The sequence below is a fragment of the Strongylocentrotus purpuratus genome, unplaced genomic scaffold (genome assembly GCF_000002235.5).
Source record: "Strongylocentrotus purpuratus isolate Spur 01 unplaced genomic scaffold, Spur_5.0 spur5_scaffold_2, whole genome shotgun sequence".
Lineage (NCBI taxonomy): Eukaryota > Metazoa > Echinodermata > Echinoidea > Camarodonta > Strongylocentrotidae > Strongylocentrotus > Strongylocentrotus purpuratus.
In genome coordinates this window covers 18107196-18127744 of record NW_022145605.1, presented here as the reverse complement: position 1 = coordinate 18127744, position 20549 = coordinate 18107196, and the positions used below count along the sequence as shown (strand labels likewise).

At 42.5% G+C, this 20549-nt stretch overlaps 3 protein-coding genes across 4 annotated transcripts; all 3 read left to right on the top strand.

Annotated features, from left to right (window-relative positions):
* Positions 1-1978: 1978 nt before the first annotated feature.
* Positions 1979-5935, top strand: LOC115926411. The gene has a single exon (XM_030991098.1). It carries the CDS (start codon positions 1979-1981, stop codon positions 5933-5935), a length of 3957 nt encoding a protein of 1318 aa, XP_030846958.1.
* Positions 5935-7494, top strand: LOC100890692. Its single transcript, XM_003729358.2, has one exon. The coding sequence runs from the start codon at positions 5935-5937 to the stop codon at positions 7492-7494; it is 1560 nt and encodes a 519-aa protein (XP_003729406.2).
* Positions 7495-8499: 1005 nt separating this feature from the next.
* LOC115926713 lies at positions 8500-19305 on the top strand. Of its 2 annotated transcripts, none has more exons than XR_004065229.1 (2): positions 8500-18050; positions 18998-19305. XR_004065229.1 is itself a non-coding variant. In XM_030991867.1 (2 exons), exon 2 carries the CDS (start codon positions 11013-11015, stop codon positions 17013-17015), a length of 6003 nt encoding a protein of 2000 aa, XP_030847727.1. In that variant the 5' UTR covers positions 8500-9468; positions 10420-11012; the 3' UTR covers positions 17016-19305. The 2 variants fall into 2 exon arrangements, 1 of the variants encoding a protein (XP_030847727.1); XM_030991867.1 differs by having other exon boundaries at positions 8500-9468; positions 10420-19305.
* Positions 19306-20549: the final 1244 nt, after the last annotated feature.

Sequence of the window (20549 nt, the reverse complement as noted above, 5' to 3'; positions counted from 1 at the left end):
CCATAATTGGATCAACTACTCAAGCCAAATATTTGATGTGATGTCTGGAACTGCATTCGTCCTCACCTGGCCACTAAGGAAGCTGACGAGGAACTCGGCAAGACACGGGCAATCAAACGGCTTGGAGGTTGACCATCGCTCAAGGATGTCAGGTTCATTTTCATCAAAATAATTGAAGATTGAAATCAAAGAAAGAACACTAGAATATTTATATGCGATTGAAATTTCTCGTTTGGAAACTTAAGCAATAAACAAGCTAAAGATTGATTTAGGCTTGCATATCAACTTCTCGAGAGAATTTCAGATTTAAAACCTTTAAGATCTCTAACAGAGTCTTGGTTCGTATCCCAGAATTGTAACAGCTATTTATTCTGATTTGTTTGGATAACGTAATTTAAAACAACATAAGACTTGATTCCCTTATGATGTTTGGGATTTAAATTTTCAGCTAAGATTATAATTTTCTTAAAATACTTATCTAACGAGTGGAGATAAGTTTACAGAATTTGTTATGTGTATGTAACATCTCATCAAGAATAACCTTGTGTGTGCACTTATAGATGATTTTGAGACAAAATAACATGATCAAGTTCATTTGAAAGGATATTTTTTTATTAAGATTGGAAAAATTTCTAAACTAAAAGGAAACTGATTACCGATAGTGTTTTCCTTTAAAGGTAATACAAAGTTTTGGGAAATTTTGAAAATTGGGTGGATAGTGAATCTTTACAATTTTGATATATTTGGATGCCCCTGTGAATGTATTATAAGCACTAAAAAAATTAACCCCTAAAACACTTCTGTTTTCGAGAAAAATTGAATATAAAAATTTACCGGTGCTCCCGGTAAATTTTGATAAATTTCAAATAGCTCCTACGGCCGTACAATGGTAGCTGCGACCATGAAAATCTCAGGATATGTAGTTGTGATATATAATTTCCAAACGGGAATAGCTAATCGGTCGATTTTAGTCAGGAAACATTGTTTCATAGCTAAATTGATATCTTGACCTTGAGAGGGAGCTATACAACATAAAGAGTTTATTATTTATAATTTCATAACTTTAGACTCGATTTCAACCGGGACAACGATCAATGAATATTGTAGGAACGCATATGCTTCCAATATGTTAATTTGAACCAAATTCATGACCCCATACCAAAACTTTGTAATACCTTTAAGAACAAGGGAACAAAAGGTCATAATAATTTGAAATTGATTAGAAATCGGGTTACCTTGTTGATATTGGAATTGATTTGGATTCATGATAATATCATTAATTCTATGCTACGTTTGATATTTTTATTATTTCAAAGCTTGAATGTATCGAATTGTATGTCCTGCGTAGCGCTGTGTTTTTATCGTGCCCGAATTGAGATTTGGGTTAAAGCAGTTATCTTTGCTATTTGTTATCAGCTACTGCCATTTGCTGTTACCAGCCCACTCCCACACGCCCATTTCTATTTCACTTCCAAACTTTGATTCAAATTCAAACTTCAAATTTCGGTCAAGATTATTTAAATTTGATCTCAAATACTGATTTTCTCGTTGGTTTATTTACCTCAAAAATATATCGTTCAATATGGAAGGGCAACAACCAACTGAAAATAACTTGACTACTGACTCGACTAACTTACCTCCTGAAACACTTCGCCGCTCCACTCGTCCTGTCAAATTGACAGAGAAAGCATTGCAGAATAAAGAAGACGACCTTCAAGGTAAGTTTTTTGTTGAACATATAGATTTGCATTCGATCATACAATCTACTCGAAATAGCTTATTGTCTCAAAACATTGATGGTGATAGCTTAGCAGTGAATAAGCTTGACATTACTGCTAGGCTCAATTCTTTGAAGGAGATATTTGTTGAGCTAAAAAGGCTCAATGAAGACTCCATTGATGATGAGGTTATTGAGGCAATGGATGAATCTTCTATTTCTGTTCGTAATATCTTATCGGATATTGATAAGGTATCCAACATGTCTTCTTCTAGACAACCATCAATTCGGTTGGCGCACTCAACACAATCACGACTCTCGAGGACATCTTCCAGATCGTCACGACGAGTTGCAGTCGCAGCAGAAGCCGCTGCATTACAAGAAGAGCTTACAGCCCAGAAGCTTCAAAATGAACGGGAAAAGGAGCTCGAAAGAATGGAACTTGAGGAAGAAATGAGGAGGAAGCAAGTAGTTTTCAAAATGTCCGAGCTGAAAAGACAACTAGAAGAGGAAAGACTACAAGGCAAGCTCAAGGCACAAGAAGCAATTATGAGAGTCTACGATGAAGAAGATGGAACCAGCACAGTCTCTTCTTCATCCTCGCGTGGAGGTAAAACTGTTGTCAAAAAGATCGAAGATCAGCCAAATCCAACTGATGTGATCCCAAGGGCATCTCCCAAGTTAGAAAGCAAATTGATTGATGAACCAGCCTCCATCGTGTCACAGCAAGCGCAAGTAGTGCTTGATCCCCAAGCTCCGATGTTCCAGCCAAGATCACCAGTTTTAGATCTCGCTGATGCCTTGGCTCAGAGTCGTCTACCCGTTCCGGAGCCGCCAATATTCACTGGAGACCCACTCCAATATCCAGATTGGGTGTCGGCTTTCACTACTCTGGTAGAGCGAAGAGGCATCCCTCCTGGTGAAAAAATTCACTACCTTCGAAGGTATCTTGGTGGTCCAGCAAAGGAGGCAGTCAGTGGCTACTTTCTCCTGAGGTCAGAAAATGCATTTGAGCAAGCAAAGAGCACCCTTCAAAAGAGGTTTGGCAATCCATTTGCTATTGCTGAAGCCTTTCGGACAAAGTTGGATGTGTGGCCCAAGATAACCAGCAAGGATCACAATGGGCTGCAGCGGTTTGCAGACTTCCTTCAACAGTGTCTGGTAGCCAAGGCTGAGATTGTCGATCTCAACATTCTGGATGATATACGAGAGATCAACCGAATGGTTGCTCGACTACCAGATCATATCGTCCATAGATGGAATCGCTCGGTGGCACAGACAAAAAGGGAGCGACTTTGTTATCCTAGGTTTGCTGACTTCGTTTCTTTCATTGGGAACGAAGCAGACATTGCTAATGATCCTCTGCTCACTGTGGATGTTGGCAAGACTAGAGAGAGAAAACAGGAAACCGCAGTCTCAAAACGGGTAACCCTCTCTACGTCTGGCTCAACTTCACAGAAGCAATGTCTGTTGTGCAAGAGACAAAATCATTCCCTGAATGACTGTCGGGAATTCCTTCGGAAAGACATGTCCCAGAGAAAGGATTTCATCAAAAATGAAAGACTTTGCTATGGCTGTCTTGAAAAAGGCCATATGTTTAAATATTGCCAAAGCAGACTGGTCTGCAAGAAGTGCAGTAAAAGGCATCCAAGCTGCCTTCATGAGGACCAAAGAGATTCGAACAAGGCCAACTTGGCATCAAGCCAACCGAAGGAAGCTCAAACCGCATCGACCTCAAATCCTCAAGCTGTAACGCACAAAGTACAAGGCGATGAACGTAGTGACCTTACATCAATGATTGTGCCTGTGTACCTTTCTAGTACAGAGAGGCCTGACAAGGAGGTTCTAGTGTATGCACTACTAGACTCCATGTCAAACACCACCTTCCTTTCCGAAGATGTCGGCCAAGACCTGGATGTACAATCCCAGCCTGCCACATTGTCGTTGACAACTTTGACAGATGAGATATCGATCTCAACCTTCAAGTATGACAATCTTCGTGTCAGAGGTTTTTATTCGTTGGAGAAAATTTGTCTACCCTCCACATTTACTAGGCAGTCTATCCCTCTGGACGACAGTCATATCCCGACTCCAGAAACTGCCTCCAAGTGGCCTCATCTCGTGTGTGTGCAGGATATGATAGCGCCAAAACAAGACTGTCCTGTCGGTCTTCTGATTGGCTACAATTGTGCACAGGCCCTTGCTCCTCTGACGTCAGTCCGAGGCCAAAATGGTGAGCCGTATGCTGTCCAAACAGACCTTGGTTGGAGTATTGTTGGAGGTCAGTCTGACTTGTCCAACAGCTTCGATTCGTTTGGCCACACATACAGGACAGTCAGCATGAAGGTAGAGGCCCCGATCGATATCAAGAAGGTGACATTCGCTTACCAGTCTCCCTTAAAGGAAGCGACTGCATCGGATTTCCTTCAGCTCATGGAAAGGGACTTCCAAGAAGCTGAACAAGCTGATGCAATGTCACAAAATGACAAAAAATTCATTCAAGTTGTCACCGAAGGTTTACGCCAGAGAGAGGATGGGTTCTATGAGATGCCTCTTCCATTCAAGAAAGGACCGCCATCTCTTCCGAACAATCGACAGGCTGCTTTGGGTCGATTAGCAGGTCTCAAGAAACAGTTCCTGAAGAAACCTGAATATCACAGTCACTACAAGGTATTCATGAAGGAGATCTTGGCACGCGGTGATGCAGAGATGGTCGGTGATAGTAGTGACAAAGGCTTGTGGTATATTCCTCACCATGGGGTATATCACCCTAAGAAGCCTGGCAAGGTCAGGGTTGTATTCGATTGTAGCGCCAGGTATCTTGGGACAAGCCTCAATGACCATCTCCTGCAAGGCCCTGACTTGATTAATCCTCTCATCGGTGTCCTGTTGAGATTTCGCCAAGGTCCTGTGGCATTCATGTGCGATGTGGAGAAGATGTACCACCAGTTTAAGGTTGCAGATCCACATCAAAACTATCTGCGTTTCTTGTGGTGGGAGGATGGGGATCTCTCCAAGACCCCAGTAGATCATAGGATGAAGGTCCACCTCTTTGGGGCAACCTCATCTCCGGGCTGTGCCAACTTTGGCTTAAAACAGATTGCGGAGGACCACAAGAAACTCGGTGACCGTGCAGCCAACTTCCTCAAGAGGAACTTTTATGTCGATGATGGCCTAAAAAGCATGTCTTCTGAACAGGAAGCAGCTGTGCTAATCAAGGACGCAACTCAAATGTGTGCTAAAGGCAATCTACGTCTGCACAAATTTGTGTGCAATAGCAAGGACGTAACCAGCACCATTCCAAAATCGGAACGTGCCACTGTCACGAATGCAAGTGTTCAGCTAGGTGAACAAACCTCACCAATCGAAAGAGCTCTTGGGCTTCAGTGGTGCGTCAGTTCTGATGAGTTCTGCTTCCGACTTACTCTGAAGGATCAACCCCTCACTCGACGAGGTATTCTAGCTACAGTTGCGTCTGTATATGATCCCCTTGGTCTCATTGCACCAGTTGTCCTTGCTGGCAGAATGATTCTGCAGGAAATGTGCAAACAAAAGATGGATTGGGATCATCCCGTTCCTGACTATCTTCGGACAAGATGGGAAATATGGAGACAGGAGATCCTGAAGCTAGAAACTGCAAAGATTCCTCGCTGCTTCCAGCCCAAAGATTTCGGAGAGGCTGAGGAAGTGGAATTGCACCACTTCTCAGATGCCTCATTATCTGGATATGGACAATGTTCATATGTCAGATTACGAAATCAAAGGGGACAAGTCCACTGCTCTCTTGCCATGGCAAAGGCGAGAGTAGCACCGCTCAAGCAGTCTACCGTCCCCAGACTGGAGCTTCAGGCAGCAACCTTATCTGCCAAGGTTGCAAAAATACTGAATAAGGAGCTAGACTACAGCTCAGTCAAGAATATCTTCTGGACCGACTCCAAGGTTGTTCTGGGTTACCTGTACAACCAGTCTAAGCGCTTCCACATGTTCGTTGCGAACAGAGTGGATTGTATTCTGAGAACCACAAGTTGTAGTCAGTGGAATTATGTTACTAGCGGTGATAATCCAGCTGACTACGCATCACGTGGACTGACAACAGAGGAACTTCTTTCGTCAAACTGGTTAGGAGGACCAGACTTCCTTTGGGAAAGTGAAGTTGCTAAGCAAGATGTCACACTAGAGGTTTCTCCTGACGACGTTGATCGACAGTACATACAGTAATGTCAAAGACCAAGATTTCAACCTTTACGTCATTTGAAGATAGGTTGAACCGCTTCGCCATGTTGGACAGCGCTATTAGAGCGGTAGCTGTACTAGTGAGGTGTTGTTACAGGCGCAAGGGACATGACATAGATGATGTTGAGATCAAAAGAGTCGCTGAGAGAAATCTCCTGCATGCTGTCCAGAAAGAAGCCTTCTGTGATGAAAGACAGCAAATCAAATCTGACAAACATGCTGTGTCAAAATCTAGCCGCCTGAGTCAATTAGATCCATTTCTTGACAAACAAGACCTCCTACGGGTGGGAGGACGCATGAAGAGGTCTGAAATGGTGTATGGAGTTAAGCACCCTATTATCCTTCCGAAGGGTAGTAGACTTTCCATGCTTGTCGCACTTCACTATCATGCGAAGATTTCTCACCAAGGTAGAAATATGACCATCAACGCAATCAGATCAAGTGGATACTGGATCATCGGTTGCAGAAGCATTGTCTCATCTCTGATCGGCACATGCACCCATTGCATTAGACTAAGAGGCAAGTTGGGTGGACAGAAGATGGCTGACCTTCCATGTGAACGACTTGAGCCATCGCCCCCTTTCACTTATTGCGGTCTGGACTGTTTTGGTCCATTTGTAATCAAAGAAGGGCGCAAAGAGCTCAAGCGCTATGGCCTCATCCTGACATGCATGGCAATGAGAGCCATTCATGTGGAAGTATTGGATGACATGTCATCCGATGCATTCATCAACGGACTGAGATGTTTCATTGCTATTCGAGGAAACGTAAGGCGGATTCAGTGTGACCAGGGCTCCAATTTTGTTGGAGCCAAGCATGAACTGAAACAAGCTCTCCGTGAGATGGATGCGGACCATGTCGCCCGCAATCTTCTGGAGCAGAACTGTGAGTTCAAAATGAATCCTCCTTCCTCTAGCCATATGGGAGGTGTATGGGAGAGACAAATCAGAAATGTGCGCAATGTTCTCAATGGATTATTGGAACAGTGCGGAACGCAGTTGAATGTCTCCTCTCTACGGACATTTCTCTATGAGGCCATGGCTATCGTAAACAGCCGTCCATTGAGTGTGGATAACCTGGAAAGTCCTGATGGTCCTCTTCCGTTGACTCCCAATCATGTTCTGACCATGAAATCCGGTCTTATACTGCCTCCACCTGGAAGCTTTGAAAGGGAGGACATCTATCTCCGCAAAAGATGGCGTCGAGTCCAATACTTGACACAGTTGTTCTGGACACGATGGCAGAAGGAGTACCTGCACACGCTTCAACCAAGAAAAACTTGGACTGAAAAGAAGACCAATGTGCACGTAGACGACATAGTACTCTTGAAAGATGAAGCCATTTGTCGGACAGATTGGAGAGTTGCGAGAGTCATGGAAACAATGTCCAGTGATGATGGTCTAGTCCGGAAGGTGCGACTTCTCATGGCGACCCCAGACTTGGACAAAAAAGGTAAGCCAGTAAATAAGAGGACAACTCTTGAAAGGCCAGTACACAAACTGGTAGTTTTGATCCGCAGCACCGACAAGGCGATTGAAGACTAAGCTTGACTTTAATAGCTGACATTCACTTTTACCCAGACAAATGGCTTTGACTAACCTGGACTTTCATCCTGCCCTGACATTCTAAGAAATATTTTCTCAATTTGGGGAAGACCATTTGTATTTATAAATTTTGCAAGTCGGTCAATTCCTTGTTTTGTTTCAAATAGATAGTTTTGTTGTTTGAAAAATCAGTTAGATGATTTGGGTGGGAGTGTGGCTGCCGCCAGAATTTGTCATTAGTATTTTTAATTTTTGTTCATAGCACCACCTATTTTACATGTGCATCGCCCTTTAAGTAATTTCTCTTTGTTACTTAAGAAAGATTTACAGCGCATGCCTAGCGCGGGTCAATGTCAATAAAAGGCCTACAAACACATTTTTAGTACGCACGAGAAAATAGTTCCATACATTCAAGCATAAGAAATAAGTTATTATCATTAATTATGTACTGAAATGTAAAGTAATGTTCATTGAAATGCGAATAACATTAGTAAATTCTGTCAAAACTAAATCGTTGGTCTTTTTAAGTAAAATTCCAGTTGGACAAATTATTTGATATCCGTGTGCCGATAAGTTCGGTGAACGCGTTGACCCTTGGCTTTTCTGAATTACGACCTGGCCCAAGCAATACGTGTTTTGTGGGGTCTTCAAGAAACGCCAAAGTTTCAAGGTATATTTTGCTGCCCAAGGATGGAAAAGTCCTGCCAACGAGGTATGTTATGGCAGAAATGTATTTAGAACAATTTCATATTACTTACATGATCTATCAGTTTGTAATTTTGATACATTATAAGTGTTTTTTCATGTTGTGATTAGTAGCGTTCAGTGAGCTAGTTTTCCACACACGTGAGATTGTTTACATCTAACGCTAAATTATGGAAAGCCATTTGAATATTTCATGTTTGAGTAATTATTCATGAATAAGAATTCTCTGTAAATCAGTAGCATATAAAACTTGCTTTTATATTCATAGTCTTAACTAGTATGCTCTTAATGCATGTGTAACCCCCATAAAAATGGCAGTTACTAAAGTCATATTTTGTTATTTATTCTTTTTCCTATCTCTATCTCTCTCTCTCTCTCTCTTTCTCTCTCTTGTCTCTCTCTCTCTCTCTCACTCTTTGTATCCATTCATTTCATCTCATACTTCTAAGAAACAAACTCTGCTTTGTGCTCCTTATGCAGTTTAGTGCAATATAGGTTTGTTCTCACCCAGATTATTTTCTTCTCCCAGTTTAAGAACTATTGCTGGTAGATAGCTTATTTGCTAGAGCTTTGACCATCAATAAAACTGGACACAGTGTTTGGGATTATATTGTCTCCCACAGAATTCGGTGCCCTTTCCCCTTTGTCTATTCCCTTTAATAGGACCCTCTTTACTTAAGTGGTGTTTGCAGGTAGATTGTGTCCCTTCAGGATGTTGCTACTGTTAATCTCTGTATTCAGGAGAAGTATAGTTTTAAGTGGTTGTACTAAGAAAAGACGAGCTTTTAGACCATGCTGTAGAGAGCTGGCTTGGAGTATTGGGTTTGAGACAAAGGATGGGTCATTTTAGTTAAGGATGCAAGCTTGGTCCTATCACATGATGTTAGGTAACCAATAAGAAGTCTAGTTGGAAGGAAGGGTAATGTGGGTCTGGAGAGTTTAATAAAACTTTGAAACTTTAAGTTTCCAGCTCATTCTCTGCCCAGCTGCCATTGCTTCGAACACTGCCCTGTATATATTCAATCTCCATGTTGGAGCATGTGCTACTAAATATATCTGTAGCCTCTACCTGATTTTCTTCTTCAATATATATATATATACAAAACGTATATATCAACTTTACCTTCTTCAAGTTTCTCTAAGTTTCGAGAGAGTTTCCTGTATTATATTTGATTGGGCATTCCATCCAACTTCAACCTTTATGAGTTGCATGGTTATCATCCCAGTTCCTGATTTTATGTTGCAAGCAAGTGTTGGCTCTTTTACTAGGTAAGAACACTATATTTTGCTATGTATGTTTTCATTACTCTGTTGTATGAAGTGTGTGTATATCATGATGATATCTATATTTTGCTTGTATGACTCTGAGTGTAGTTTGAGACTGTAGCATACATTCTATAACTTTTTAATTCAGATGTGTGTTATACAAGATTGATTCTTTCTGCTGATCAAACAATTCAGTTAAATGAGAAGAAAAGATTATTATGGGAGATCATTTTGCAGTTATTATACTGCATAGCATGCGAGCCCTAAAATAGCCCATGCTGAAAGATAATTGGCTTTTATTTAGGGTAATGGCAACTCGTGCTAGAGGTCATTGAACTCTCACTAAATTTGGTGGTTTGAGATACTTGGTTGTAGATAAGATTTACTAACCTTATCTACTGATTTACTGGTAATGTGTATTTGCTGTTCATTATGGTTATGCGCAGCGTGGAGCATTATTATGCATATTCAATTGCTGGACTTTTCCATTAATTGTAAAAGTCAAATGTTATTTTGGCAAATTCTAAATCAAGCGATATGGTCAGGTCAATCAGATAGATCGAGCTATCTATCTGTGGCATCCCTATCGCATTCATTATAGCTCATAATGATATGAATGAAAACTCTACTGAACAGTTGGTGCATTATTGTGTATACGTATTTTATTTATATTTACTAACGTGGTATAAGTACTATTTTGAAAAGGATTGTATCATGTTAATCATGAATTAAACTAAGTTATAAGTATAACTGAGTAAATTAAGTTGACAGAATCGCATTGATTCTTCCAAAGTTAATTAGATAAATCAAGAGGCAAACTCTCATTCTTTTCTTAGTTTAATCTATTGAGGGACGAGCTTGTTATATATATATATATATATATATTTATTTATCTTTCCCTCTCTTAAGGAATGTTTTATTAGAAGAGTTCTGTTTATTATGCTCTTTTACTAGGGTCTTTTAATTGATGAATCTCATCGAGCTTCAAGCTATCGTTCGACCTGTTCTTGTTTTCTGCGTGCTGCGACGTCCTCTTCGACGACACAGAGACGCCGGATATTGATCGACCGCGTATCGCGAGCGAGCTTATGAACATTTAATAATTTGGACATAACAGCTGTTCTAGTTATAAGTTATAATACCTTATAATGTTATAGATGTAAGATGTGGAAGTTTTGTTTATTTCAATGTTTACTTGATTTGCAGTTGTTATTGACAACGAGCTAATAAAGGCATTGCCAGGTTATTTTGTTAAAACGTAACCTCAAGTGTGATTTCTTTATTTATGGACCTGGGAAATTGTGACATTCGGGTTACATAAATTGGGGGCTTGTCCGGGAGGCTAAATTTGCATATATGCATAATTAATATTACTTATTTGATAGATAATTTATAATTACCTCGTAATTAATTAATATTCTCCGCTTATTAAGTTTTAATTGCTAGTATAAGCAATTAGTATTATACATTGTTGAAGGCATTGTAATTGTCTTCGTCATTATAGTTAAGAGTTTAAGAGCCAACACTTGCACAAGTTAGTAGAAGCAATGGCAGCGGACAGTTTGAAAGAATTTGGGCAGGAGTGGTGCAAGGAGGAGGGAATAACGGCAGATAATGCCCTCCTACTTGTGACACCAACAGTGGCAATGCCTGATGAGGTATTTGCCCTGGCAATTTCGGATCGATTTCCCACCTTAAGTGGGATACTCAGAAAGAATGAGCCAACTAATAACAAAACTTTGATACTCTGTATGTTTGAGGGAGCTACTCCCATCGTAGGTGTGGGGAGGGAAATACATATATCGGTAGATGGAGACACTGTGTGCCAGGTAGTTAGGTTAGAAGAGAGGGACCCCTCGAAAGTAGGTAGGATAACCATTAAGGACCTGAAGGATAGTGGGTTGGTAGATGAATGGATGAAAGCTAAGGGGGGCACATTGCTTAAGGAAGAGGTTTCCAAGAACGAAAATGTTTCCCCTAGCCATAGCCCAGCCACAAATAACTCAGATCGGGAAGTCCTTTCATTGTCTGCGTCATTATCAAAATGCGCACTTACAATAAATTACAGACGATTGCGCTGTTTCTCAGGAGCGAGGAACCCCGCGCGCGATGAGGACACATATCCTTTGTGGATAGAGCACGTTGAGGGCCAGATGGATGAGTGGGGGGATCTTGGAGACGGCGAGTGCCGAAAGCGCATTCGCGAGGCGCTGCGCCCTCCTGCGTCGAGCATCATTACTGACCTCCGTCGTGAGTTTCCCCAAGCAGACTCATATGAGTACCTCAAGGCTTTAGATTTGGCCTACGGGGATACAAACACTGATGATGAGCTGTTCGTCAGATTCCATAACACCACACAGCTCGAGGGCGAGCGACCCTCTGAGTATCTTTCTCGCCTGCAGGAGATACTGAGACAGGTAGTGAGGCGTGGAGTAATCAAGCCGGCAGACTCCAATCGGGTAAGATTGAAACGGTTTATCAGGGGCGTCTTGTATAATGAGATGCTCCTGGTCAAGTTACATCTCCGTGATAAATTAATCCACCCTCCTTCATTTCTGCAGTTATTATCCTCTGTAAGGAAGCAGGAGGTAGAAGACTCCATGAAGGCCAGCCTCACTCGGCCGAAACAAACAGTAGAACAAGGTAAGCGTGCCGCTGCACATAACTGTGTGGAGGCCCCAGTTCAAATTTCCCAAGCTTCTACCCCCTCTGAATCCACCCCTCCAAAGCAGACTCCTCCCAGGTCGCACAGCAACACATCTGAGGTCATTTGCTTCAAGTGTGGGGAGGTAGGGCATATTAGTAAAATATGCAACAGCCCAGCTGCCCCTGAAATTATCAGCAAGAAGTTGATCCAGTTCATTTCTAGGCAAGCAGGGAAACGCAAATGGACGCCAGGTAAGGAGAGACCAGGGGTCCACCTAGGTACTGCACCCCAACAAGTATGCGATGTTCCTCCAGGACTGGTTGGGGACAGTATCACCGAAAAGTGCTGGGTGGATGGGATAGAGACTACTTCCCTCATAGATAGCGGCTCTCAGGTCACACTCATTCAAAAAAGCTTATTTGCTAAGCTAAATCGAGAGTTGCATCCTATGAGGGATCTAGTGCTCTATCATGGCGGTGACGGAACTCTACCTTACTTAGGCTATGCCTATGTTAATATTGGATTTGAGAAGACCTTTAGCGGGACAGGAACCCAGTTCAGTACTCTAGCCCTAGTAGTGCCGGATGCTCAGCATCAAAGAACCCATTCAGTGGTTATAGGGACAAATTCCGGTCTTTTCCGAAATTGCTTTGAGTCCTGTAAGAGGTTAGCTGGGGTTCGATTTGCACAAACTTTGCAAATCAGTCCTGTGTGTAAGGATATCTATTCTTCTCTCTCTAAGAAACAGACACTCCCCGCCGACGGTAAACTCGGCACCATCAGAACAAGAAAGAAACATGAAATTCATATTCCACCTCATAGCAGTCATACCATAATAGGTCAATGTAGAAACACGCTCCGAGCACCAGCCACTGCGGTCATTGAGTCCCATTCCCCAACTAGGTTAGCAAAGGGCTTAGAAGTGATACCCTCGGTAGTTGAAGTCCCTGGGGAAGCCTTTTGTAAGGTCGAGGTTCTACTTGTCAATAAGAGCTCTAAGCAAATTACCATCCCTGGGAACTGCCCACTGGCTGATTTATTCATCCCAGAGTGGTGCCGCCAACCTCCCAATCAGGGCTCTACTAATGCCATCCATGCATCATCTTCTGCTACCAGCGCAGAAATGGGCACCACCATTCCACATGATATCGATGTTGCGGACCTCCCTATCAGTTGGGGCCCCATAACCCCTGAATGGAAGGAACGCCTTCTACATCAGTGTAGGCGGAGGAAAACTGTGTTCTCCAGGCATGACTTTGACCTGGGATGTTCTGCCTATGCTGAACATCAGATCAACGTCAACGACAGCACGCCATTCAGGGAGAGATCTAGGAGGGTAGCCCCTTCAGACTTGAAGGATCTGCAACAACATTTGCAGCAGCTACTTGACCACAAAGTAATCAAAGAGTCTCGAAGTCCATACGCTTCTCCAATTGTTCTTGTTCGCAAGAAAAATGGGAGTTTGAGAATGTGTGTAGACTACCGCACCCTCAATTCACGCACAATTCCTGACCAGTATGCAGTCCCTCTGATTCAGGAGGCCATTGATTGCCTTAATGGAAACAAATGGTTCTCGGTGATAGACCTGAAGTCCGGTTTTTACCAGATCCCGATGCGTGAAGAGGACAAAGAAAAGACAGCCTTCATCTGTCCTCTAGGTTTCTACCAGTTCGAGCGCATGCCCCAGGGTGTGAAAGGGGCACCGGCCACTTTCCAACGTTTGATGGAGAAGTGCATGTCAGGTTTAAACATGATGGAGGTGCTTGTGTACATGGACGACCTCATCATTTTCTCTAAAACGCTGGAAGAGATGGAGGAGCGCCTGGGTAGAGTGCTTGATCGGATGCATGAATTTGGCTTGAAGGCATCCCCTGAGAAGTGTCAATTCTGTTGTGAGTCGGTCAAGTATCTAGGTCATGTAGTCTCGGCAGAGGGAGTACAGACAGACCCAGACAAGGTAGCAGACCTCGCAACGTGGCCTAGACCAGAAACTATCAGGCAAGTAAAGTCTTTCTTAGGATTTGCAGGATACTATCGGCGATTCATCAAGGACTACTCCAAGATATCACGCCCACTTAATGTTCTCACTATTGGGTGTGTATACCCAAAGAAGAGAGGGCAGCCACCTCCAAAGAGGCAGCCTGACCCTAATGCCAGACGAGCTAATGATTCCATTAGTGACCTCTGGACAAGTGAGTGTGAGGATGCGTTCCAAACACTCAAGAAACTACTTGTTTCTGCCCCAGTGCTTGCCTTCGCAGACCTGTCACAACCCTTTGTTTTGCATGTTGATGCGAGTCGTGACGGTCTGGGTGGCGTCCTATACCAGGAGCATGAAGGGAAGCTCCGCCCAGTTGCATACGGCAGCCGAGGCTTATCAGCAAGTGAGAAGAACTACCCGGCACACAAGCTGGAGTTCTTAGCCCTTAAGTGGGCAGTTACAGACAAGTTCCGGGACTATTTGTACGGAGCTAAGGGTACACGGATTATGACAGATAATAATCCGCTTACTTATATACTAAGCTCAGCCAAACTCGATGCCACAGGCCATCGGTGGTTGGCTGCACTTTCATGCTTCGACTTCTCTATCCACTATAAGCCAGGTAAGGCAAATATTGAGGCTGACGCATTGTCACGCAAGCCTCAAAACCCTGCCTTGGATGAGGAATACGAACAGCGCCAAAAGTGGAAGCTAAGTGACCTGGAGGCACGGCTCAGGGATGATGTCGATGTAACCTGCCCTCAGGAAGCCATAAGTGCCCTGTACCAGCGGTACGACGCTGTCCCCAAGACGGAAGTAGGTACCACGCCTCAGGTCACCCATAAGCATGGACCTATGATAGAGACCCTTTGTGCTAGTGCCGAGTCCATTCCCAGTCTGTATGCAAAAGGCTCAGACCTAAACAAGGTAGACTGGTCTCAGGCACAAAAAGCAGACCAAATCGTGAACCTGGTCCGGAGTCATGTGGAGCAAGGTAAGAAGCCTTCTTCGTTGGATGGTGTACATCATGATGCTAAGCTCATGCTCCGTGAATTTGATAGGCTCGTGCTGAGGCAAGGCATCCTCTATAGGTCTTTCTTAGATTCTCTCGGGAAGACTCATTACCAGCTCGTCTTGCCCTCAAGTAGCCGGAGGCAAGCTATGAGAGGCATTCATGATGAGGTGGGTCATCTCGGCATCGAGAGATCGATAGCCTTTGCTAGAGACAGGTTCTACTGGCCCAAGATGAGTGCCGAAATAACAGAGTGGGTGAAGCACTGTCCCCGTTGCGTGGCAAGAAAATCACATCAGCACCCATCAGCACCACTGGTTAGTATCAAGACGACGAGTCCGTTGGAGCTGGTCTGCATGGACTTTCTGTCCTTAGAGCCAGACCGCTCTAACAAAAAGTCAATACTAGTGGTAACTGACCACTACACTCGCTATGCGCAAGCTTTCCCAACAAAAGACCAAACCGCTAAGACTGTGGCTAAGGTCTTATGGGAGAACTTTTTCGTACATTATGGCCTGCCTCAACGCCTTCACTCCGATCAAGGCAGAGACTTTGAGAGCAAAGTCATATATGAACTGACCAGGCTCCTTGGAGTCCAAAAGTCAAGGACCACCCCATATCATCCTCAAGGTGACCCCCAACCTGAAAGGTTCAACCGAACTTTACTAAGTATGCTAGGGACCCTTGAGGAAGAGAAGAAACAAAACTGGAGCAAGTACGTAAGTGCATTAGTGCATGCGTACAATTGCTCAAAGCATGATAGCACTGGTTTTTCCCCATACCTGTTGATGTTTGGTAGGGAAGCTAGACTGCCTGTTGATTTGCGCTTTGGCACGAGTCCGGACAACCATAGTGGCACGGATCACGTTCAGTATGTCCAGGGACTTCGTGAACAACTCACCCGTGCTTACAAGCTTGCATCTGAGGCGTCAGACAAGTCAGCCGAGGCCAACAAGAGAAGGTATGATGCTAAGGTGCGAGAAAATGATCTCCAGACAGGAGACAGAGTGCTTGTGAGAAATGTCGGTCTGACTGGCAAGCATAAGCTAGCCGACAAGTGGTTTCGAGAGCCACAAATTGTTGTACGGCGTATCAACCCAGACATGCCTGTTTATAAGGTAAAGCCGGAGAATGGAGAAGGTCGAGAACGTACCCTCCATAGAAATCTCCTCCTGCCAATAGAGTATTTTAATGAGACCGTTTCCCCTAATGTGGAAAGAGTCCGTAAAGGTCCATCACATCGGACTAGATCCAAACAGGTTCTAGCCGCCGAACCGAGTCACTCAAGTGATGAACCTGCCTCGGATGATGAGGGTGTCGCTCTGCTTTTCCCAGAGATGCCAATGTCCCAAGTCAATACCCTACCTGCCCCTGGCCTCCGTGTGGATGCCCCTGAGTTTGTCCCAGATAGGGTAAGGCCCATTCCTGAGATCCCATCCCCAATTATAGTGGAAGATGGAAGTGATGAAGGAAGTATCCGAGATGGCAGTCCAGCACTAAGTATGATTGAACCTATGTCCCTAGAAAGTGATGAAGAAGTATTATTTCCCTTGAATGAATTTCCTGAACTGATAGAGCCCCAACAAAGGACCGAGGAAGTAGGTTATGGGGACCAGATTCTGAGGAGGGAGAATATGGATAGCGAAGAGATGGGTGCTGACCCCGTCGACCAAATGGGTAATATATCTCTTGAGAATCCCTTTGTGTCTATCGATGTACCTGGTGTCTTACCAGGCACCGAACCTAGTGCTACAGACGCAGATTCTGAGCCGCAATCCATCCGACGCTCAACTCGCTCTTCCAAGCCGCCGCAGCGCATGGTATATCATGATTTGGGCGATCCTACGACACGATCGGCTACCTCCTCTGGGTTATTTGCTAGGTTAAGGCTGAAGATTTTTGGATTTTAATTGGACTAACTTTTACCTTTTAGTTATGTTCCCGGAGAGAACAGGGTTTGAGGAGGGAGGATGTAACCCCCATAAAAATGGCAGTTACTAAAGTCATATTTTGTTATTTATTCTTTTTCCTATCTCTATCTCTCTCTCTCTCTCTCTTTCTCTCTCTTGTCTCTCTCTCTCTCTCTCACTCTTTGTATCCATTCATTTCATCTCATACTTCTAAGAAACAAACTCTGCTTTGTGCTCCTTATGCAGTTTAGTGCAATATAGGTTTGTTCTCACCCAGATTATTTTCTTCTCCCAGTTTAAGAACTATTGCTGGTAGATAGCTTATTTGCTAGAGCTTTGACCATCAATAAAACTGGACACAGTGTTTGGGATTATATTGTCTCCCACAGAATTCGGTGCCCTTTCCCCTTTGTCTATTCCCTTTAATAGGACCCTCTTTACTTAAGTGGTGTTTGCAGGTAGATTGTGTCCCTTCAGGATGTTGCTACTGTTAATCTCTGTATTCAGGAGAAGTATAGTTTTAAGTGGTTGTACTAAGAAAAGACGAGCTTTTAGACCATGCTGTAGAGAGCTGGCTTGGAGTATTGGGTTTGAGACAAAGGATGGGTCATTTTAGTTAAGGATGCAAGCTTGGTCCTATCACATGATGTTAGGTAACCAATAAGAAGTCTAGTTGGAAGGAAGGGTAATGTGGGTCTGGAGAGTTTAATAAAACTTTGAAACTTTAAGTTTCCAGCTCATTCTCTGCCCAGCTGCCATTGCTTCGAACACTGCCCTGTATATATTCAATCTCCATGTTGGAGCATGTGCTACTAAATATATCTGTAGCCTCTACCTGATTTTCTTCTTCAATATATATATATATACAAAACGTATATATCAACTTTACCTTCTTCAAGTTTCTCTAAGTTTCGAGAGAGTTTCCTGTATTATATTTGATTGGGCATTCCATCCAACTTCAACCTTTATGAGTTGCATGGTTATCATCCCAGTTCCTGATTTTATGTTGCAAGCAAGTGTTGGCTCTTTTACTAGGTAAGAACACTATATTTTGCTATGTATGTTTTCATTACTCTGTTGTATGAAGTGTGTGTATATCATGATGATATCTATATTTTGCTTGTATGACTCTGAGTGTAGTTTGAGACTGTAGCATACATTCTATAACTTTTTAATTCAGATGTGTGTTATACAAGATTGATTCTTTCTGCTGATCAAACAATTCAGTTAAATGAGAAGAAAAGATTATTATGGGAGATCATTTTGCAGTTATTATACTGCATAGCATGCGAGCCCTAAAATAGCCCATGCTGAAAGATAATTGGCTTTTATTTAGGGTAATGGCAACTCGTGCTAGAGGTCATTGAACTCTCACTAAATTTGGTGGTTTGAGATACTTGGTTGTAGATAAGATTTACTAACCTTATCTACTGATTTACTGGTAATGTGTATTTGCTGTTCATTATGGTTATGCGCAGCGTGGAGCATTATTATGCATATTCAATTGCTGGACTTTTCCATTAATTGTAAAAGTCAAATGTTATTTTGGCAAATTCTAAATCAAGCGATATGGTCAGGTCAATCAGATAGATCGAGCTATCTATCTGTGGCATCCCTATCGCATTCATTATAGCTCATAATGATATGAATGAAAACTCTACTGAACAGTTGGTGCATTATTGTGTATACGTATTTTATTTATATTTACTAACGTGGTATAAGTACTATTTTGAAAAGGATTGTATCATGTTAATCATGAATTAAACTAAGTTATAAGTATAACTGAGTAAATTAAGTTGACAGAATCGCATTGATTCTTCCAAAGTTAATTAGATAAATCAAGAGGCAAACTCTCATTCTTTTCTTAGTTTAATCTATTGAGGGACGAGCTTGTTATATATATATATATATATTTATTTATCTTTCCCTCTCTTAAGGAATGTTTTATTAGAAGAGTTCTGTTTATTATGCTCTTTTACTAGGGTCTTTTAATTGATGAATCTCATCGAGCTTCAAGCTATCGTTCGACCTGTTCTTGTTTTCTGCGTGCTGCGACGTCCTCTTCGACGACACAGAGACGCCGGATATTGATCGACCGCGTATCGCGAGCGAGCTTATGAACATTTAATAATTTGGACATAACAGCTGTTCTAGTTATAAGTTATAATACCTTATAATGTTATAGATGTAAGATGTGGAAGTTTTGTTTATTTCAATGTTTACTTGATTTGCAGTTGTTATTGACAACGAGCTAATAAAGGCATTGCCAGGTTATTTTGTTAAAACGTAACCTCAAGTGTGATTTCTTTATTTATGGACCTGGGAAATTGTGACATTCGGGTTACACATGTTTATCAAATTTCTCGTAAGAGACTTGTAGCTCATATCATAAATGTTTTATCATGAACCCTTTTTATACTCATTTTGACAAATCATATTTGTATGAACAACTCTCGTTAAGAACATCTATCTGGTTTATCAACTCTTTAAATTGACAAGTAATCTGTATATTTACTTGTGTACATATATTTGTATCTTTCGCACGGTATTTATTATTCTGTGCTATTTTATACTTTTTATGTTCACAATTTTCACGGCACTGTTCATCACTGTTACTTTGTTTTGACAATCGTTAAGTCAAATAAAGACATTCGTCACCAGAAAATGAACATCCGTTTCAACGTTGAGTTATTTTGATCCTGCGGCAGCAACAATGTATACAAGCAGTACCATGATCAGGGGCGTCAATCCTGGGGGGGGGGACGGGGGGACACGTCCTCCCTCCCCCACGAATTTTCAGGTGGTGAAATGTACCCCCCATGTTTTGTCAGAAAAGAAGTTCATTAATAATTTAATGTAACGCCAAAGCTTCCGCGCGGGAGGGTGGGGGGGGGGGGAACTGAATTCAAACAAGGATTAAGAGTCGAGAACCAGTATACAACGAATCGTCTTCTTTCTCTAAAAATGTAATGAAACGTCAAAGATTTAAAAAAAAGGCAATGAATGAACCGGTCACCAATGAAAGTACATGCCATGAAACAGAATAACTAGAGAGTGTGTGTGTAGCAACATAACGTGGTATAATTTTGAATTTAACTGTAGAGGTGAAATGTAATTGTGTCCCCCCCCCCCCCCCCCCCGCTCTAACTCGGATTGACGCCCTTGATCATGATGCTATAAATGTGTACAGTCCCAGACTATTTATACCGCAATAGTGATCGACGATCAACTCTTTGCAAAGCGCGCGCTTCTCTGGAATGTGATGGTGCGGTTAGCATTTGATACATGGGCGGCTTTCTGCTTTGTATGAAGGTATCAAAGTATAAAGCCTACAAAAAAGTGAAATTGTTGGAAATATGCATTTGTAGAAAATTACATTTCATAGTAGTCATTGCCACATTTAAAATGTCCATCAATCTTCAGAAGGGAAGGTGAAGTGGGGGCGGAGGACTCACAGCGTGATATCTTATCTTCTTTTTTTTGGGGGGGGGCTGTGATGACTTTTCTTTTTATTTAATGATTACACCATCGAGC

Bases quoted from the DNA above. Each gene is read 5' to 3' on its own strand.
- LOC115926411 (XM_030991098.1), top strand. From the start codon at position 1,979: ATGTCTTCTTCTAGACAACCATCAATTCGGTTGGCGCACTCAACACAA.
- LOC100890692 (XM_003729358.2), top strand. From the start codon at position 5,935: ATGTCAAAGACCAAGATTTCAACCTTTACGTCATTTGAAGATAGGTTG.
- LOC115926713 (XM_030991867.1), top strand. From the start codon at position 11,013: ATGGCAGCGGACAGTTTGAAAGAATTTGGGCAGGAGTGGTGCAAGGAG.